Consider the following 5,083-nt stretch of genomic DNA (forward strand, 5'->3'; position numbering starts at 1 on the left):
AAAAAAAAAAAAAAGGTTCTAACTGTGAGGCTGGGATGCTCAGTGGTTAAGAGCACTTACTGCACTTGCAGAGGGCCTGAGTTCAGTTCCCAGCCCCCACATGGCAGCTTTACAACCACTTGGAAATCCAGTTCCATGGATCCGATGACTTCTTTTAGGTTCTTCAGGCACAAGGCACACACGTGGTGCACAAGTATTCACGCAGGCATACATGAACGCTCATACATAGCACAAACTTAAATTGCTTCAAGCCACATACCACTTAGAGGTTTAAAAGTGCAGATGCTTCTGTCAAATCCAGATTGCAGGTTGAAAATATCATTAGTTGGCCGGGTGGGGATGGCGCATGCCTTTAATCCCAGCACTCAAGAGGCAGAGGTAGGCGGATCTTTTTGAGTTCGAGGTCAGCCTGGTCTACAAGAGCTAGTTCCAGGACAGGCTCCAAGGCTACAGAGAAATCCTGTCCTGTCTCGGAAAACCAGATAAAATAAAAATAAATATATATCATTAGTAAAAACTGCTGGAGAAATGGCTCAGCAGTTAAAAGCATATACCGCTCTTGTAGAGGGCCCTGGAGGGGCCGCTCACAACTGCCGTAACTCCAGCTTCAGGGGCTCTGAGGTCCTTTTAGTCTGTTCTGAAAGCGGAAGACGATGACAGAGATACACATTTGTACCATTATAAAGTCGATAATGGCCCAAATTCAATCAGCTGGGAACTGTCCTTGGTTCTTGGTAGCATTGACCCTGTAGGAACAAAAGCCTGCTTGGGGTACGCGTGGGTGTTTTCCAATATGCCACACTACCTGTAAGCCCAAATGGAAGTCAGGGTCCAGCCTGCGTTTTTCCATGAAGGTGCAGACAAGGAGGCTTGTCTCAGTGCTGCTAAGTCCCCACAAAAGGCTTCTACCTCCTGTGGGCTGGAGGAGAGCAAGGAGAGGAAAAATCAAAAGTGAGCTAAGCTCCATGGCCCTGCATAGGCCCAGCAGGGACCTGGGGCTCCTCTGGAGACCCGGGCTCAGACAGAACCCCGGATCCTCAGCCTCAGGGCCACTTACCCTGCTGATTGTGTTCTCTTGCCAGCCATCCCTGGGACACGGTGATCAAGGCTGCCATGCGGAAGTACCCAAACCCGATGAACCCATGTGTGGTGGGCGTGGACGTGCTGGAGCGCAGTGTGGACGGCTGTGGGCGACTGCACAGTCTGCGCCTGCTGAGTACTGAGTGGGGGCTGCCCAGCCTCGTGCGAGCGGTGAGTCTCCCTGCGTGGCCGTCTGCCCTTACTGCTAAGGGATGCCACGAATGACTGGGCAAGGTCCCCACAGTCTTGAGCCCTCTTCTCCTTGGGCTGTCCACGGGTCCCATTCCGCTTTTTGGGAAGGACACTAGTCACTCTGGGATAAGTGAGCTGGGTGACCTTTCTTCAGTGACATCTGTCAAGGCCTAGAACCCCCTATTTTGTCATGCTTCAGTTAGAGCTTCACAGAGGAACTTCAGGTAGACACACTTGCTCTTAGAGCCAGGGATGGGGGTGGGGTGGGGTGGGGTGGGGTCGGGTGGAGAGCTGTGGGAATTTAACAGTCGGGACAGTTTTGCCCTGCATGGTTGCACGCTGGCTTCCGCTCCACTCAGAGTGCAAATCCTTACACGGCCCTAGAATCTCCTGCTGTCTCCTTGTGGGCCATTTGCCACTCTTGGATCCTATGTCAGGTTGTGACATAGAATCCTGCAGGCTGAGTCAGTCTTTCCTTCAGAGCTCTTGCCAGCAGAGAAGCCTCCCTTCTCGGGATCCCCGGGGTTCCCTGGTTTAATTTTTGTTTGAACATTGATTACTATCAAGTGTTAAACTCTTAAGTCCGTTCTCTGATGTCTGCCAGGGGTTTGACCCTTCTGCCCACTGCTATATCTGCAGGTAAAGAGCATTTCGTGTGAAGAAATGAGTAACTGGACATGTCGCTATAGTAGCTTTCTTTTGTCTCCTAGATTTTGGGAGCCAACAGGACCTTGACATACATCAAAGAGCGCTCCGTGGTGGATCCTGCTGCAAGGACGATGGAGCTGTGTTCCACCAATGTAAGCAGAGGTCTGAGATGAGAAAGGCACTTAAATGTTTCTTGATGGTGGCGCTAATGCGTCCCTTAAATTGTATTCCTGCTTGCCTTTTGCTCGAGGTATGCTTGTTTTTAGTAGGTGATTTGAATTTATTTAGTGGCGTTTTATCTTTAAAAGCAAAGCTTTTAGACAGGGGTCTCACTATACCCCAGGTCAGCCTGGAACTCTTTGGATATCACAGGTTGGCCTTAAACTTACTGTAATCCCCCTGCCTCGCCTCTGGAGTCCTGAGGCTATGCCACACCTACCTTTTTCTAGTCTTTTTATTCAAGTATAATCAACATATAGAATAGGTGGTGGTGTGTGTACCAGGCAGAGCTCAGTTTGAGGCCAGCCTGATCTGCATAGTGAGTTCCAGCACAGACAGCTGTGAGACCCTTCCTCAAAATAAGTAAATAAACAAATAAAATAGAAAGAAAAGGGCAATAACCAGCTAGATAAGAGAACTGAGTCTGAGTGTATTATTGCACACCTGGATGACTGTGTATTTTATATATAAGAAGAAGAAGGAGAAGAAGAAGAAGAAGAAGAAGAAGAAGAAGAAGAAGAAGAAGAAGAAGAAGAAGAAGAAGAGAGTCTCAATATGTAGCCCTAGCTGGCCTAGAGTATCCTATGAATACCAGGCTGGCCCTGAATGCATAGATGTCCTTCAGACGTGTGTCACCATGCCCAGCTAACAAGAACTGAAAGAAAATATCTGGAATGTCTTCACCACGAAATTGTAAATATTTGAGGAAACAGATATATTTACCCTGACTTTTGAATTTTACTTTTAATTGTGTATTTTGAGACAGGGTCTCACTGTGTAGACCAGACTGGCCTGGAACTCCCAGAGATCCACCTGTCTCTGCCTTCCTAGTCCTGGGATTAGTCATTACCTACCCTGATTTGAATGTTGCATGTCACTCTACATAGGAACATTATGGTGCCCATATCTATGTATAATTTTCATATATTAATACAAATAAGACTAAGGCAAACATGCACACAACTTTCACAAAGTGTGGGCGAGCAGTCAGAAAAAGCAGCAGACATAATCAAGCCCAATAGCCTCCAGAACACGTCCTGAATCACAGCAGGATGTGGGTGTGTCTGCGAACACCTTGGCCAGCGCAGTGACAGTCTATGAGAGACAAGTTCAGCAACGCTCGGTAGCTGGTGTTGATTCAGACTCCGAGAGCCGGACCCCAGGTAGCTTATTTTAGGCGCATTTAAGCACAGCACAATTTGGCGAAAAGTTTTCTGGTAATGATTAACTCGGTCCCACGTGCACAACAAAACTTAAGACGTGACAATGTGGAAGCCCTTTGTGAAGTACAAGTGGCATCTTCCATAAAGATGGGTTCTATAGACTGAGAACACAGGCTTAATCTAAGGAGGAGGATCCGGTGTGGTCTCAGCCATACAGATGGCACAAAAGACACCAGGCTATCAGCCATGTCTACTGCCAGCCTTCTAGGTGGAAAGTAGGCATGCATCTCTCTCTTTGAAGAGACAACCCTGTGTGTTTAACATGCCTGGTTCCCTAGTGCTTATCTGTGAGTTCGAGGATCTCTGTGCCTCCTACAGTAGAGATACTGCCAGTGGTGTTTGAAATAGGGTCTCACTGTGTTAACCTGGTTAGCCTCAAATTCCTAAGCTCAAGTGATTCTCTGGCCTCGGCCTCCAGAGTCCCTGTACTTCACCTGGGGCTCCAGCTCCATGCCATCATACCCTGGTTGGTGGCCATTGTTTGCTTTGCTTGTCCCATGCTTGAGGGACTCAGGGACTCATGTGTAGTAGTAAGCCCCCTACCACTGAACTACATCCCTTACTCCTTAGTGGTCATTTTCAAAGCTACTTTCCAGCTGGAGAGATGGTTAGGGCATAAAAGTACTTGGTGCTAAGGTGTAGGAGCTGAGTTCAACCCCTGAACACACATGGGAGAAGGAGAGAACTGGCCTCCAGACTCCCCTTTGATCTTCATTTGTGTGCTGTGGCATGCTCACCTACGCACATGTACATGCAATAAGTAGACAGAATAAAATGTAACAGCCACTTCCCCTTTTCTCTTACTTCTTTAATTAAAAATATATAGAGAGAGCTAAGTGTGGTGGTGCATGCCTTTAGTCCAAGCACTTAGAAGGCAGAGGCAGGTAGACCTCTGGGTTTTAGGCCAGCTTGGTCTATAGAGTGAGTTCCAGGACAGCCAGGACTACATAAAGGAACCCTTAAGCTCCCCCCCCCACACACACTCACAGAGGCATATACAGGGGCTGGGGAGATGGTTCAACAGTGACAAGTACTTACTGCTCTTGCAAAGGCCCTAGGTTCATTTCCCAGCACCCATATGGTGGCTCACAACCATCTATAACTCCAGTTCCAGGGATCCAGTAAGTTCATCTGACCTCTGCAGGTACCAGGCACCACATGGTGCATATACATGCGTGCAGGCAAAATACTCATACATGTAAAATAAAATAAATCTAAAAAATTTTTAGGTCAGTTCTGTCCTTTCCTGCTTACATGGGTTCCAGGGATCAAACTCGGGTTGCTCAGCTTGTGTGACAAGCACCTTTATCTGCTGAGCTATCTTGCTGGCCTAGGTAGGTTTTAGTAGCAAATACAACAGTAAGTCAGCTGGCTGACAGGAAGGAGGATTGGAGATGAGGCTGCTGAAGCCTCTGCGTGGATCCTGAGCTCTAGTACATGCAGTCCAGAGCCAGGACCCCCAGTCCAGCATGGCACACGGGCTGGAGAGTTCAGTACTGTTGCCATGGACACTACCAGTGGATTGTCTGTCCCACAGCTGCTGGTGGGCTTGGCTGTGTGTGAGTGCCTTGAAGGCCGATCCCTCCATGGGGAGGGAGGGATCAATAATCACCAGAAGGAGGGCTGGAGAGATGGCTCAGCGGTTAAGAGCATTGACTGCTCTTCCAGAGGTCCTGAATTCAATTCCCAGCAACCATATGGTGGCTCACAACCACCTGTAA

General features: G+C 48.3%; 1 protein-coding gene across 9 annotated transcripts in view; it reads left to right on the forward strand.

Annotated features, from left to right (window-relative positions):
- Prelid3a (PRELI domain containing 3A) overlaps positions 1-5,083 on the forward strand; it is a 25,160-nt gene that overhangs the window by 8,782 nt on the left and 11,295 nt on the right. For all 9 annotated transcript variants that reach the window (XR_003377736.1, XR_003377735.1, XR_003377739.1 and 6 more), the window contains exons 2-3: positions 1,083-1,251; positions 1,983-2,072. Coding sequence is in view for 4 of the 9 variants with exons in the window: in XM_026783636.1 (XP_026639437.1) it covers positions 1,083-1,251; positions 1,983-2,072 (259 nt within the window). In the remaining 5 variants the exon portion in view is untranslated. The remainder of the gene's footprint in view (positions 1-1,082; positions 1,252-1,982; positions 2,073-5,083) is intronic.

Source organism: Microtus ochrogaster, chromosome 18, assembly GCF_000317375.1.
Source record: "Microtus ochrogaster isolate Prairie Vole_2 chromosome 18, MicOch1.0, whole genome shotgun sequence".
NCBI classification, from domain to species: domain Eukaryota; kingdom Metazoa; phylum Chordata; class Mammalia; order Rodentia; family Cricetidae; genus Microtus; species Microtus ochrogaster.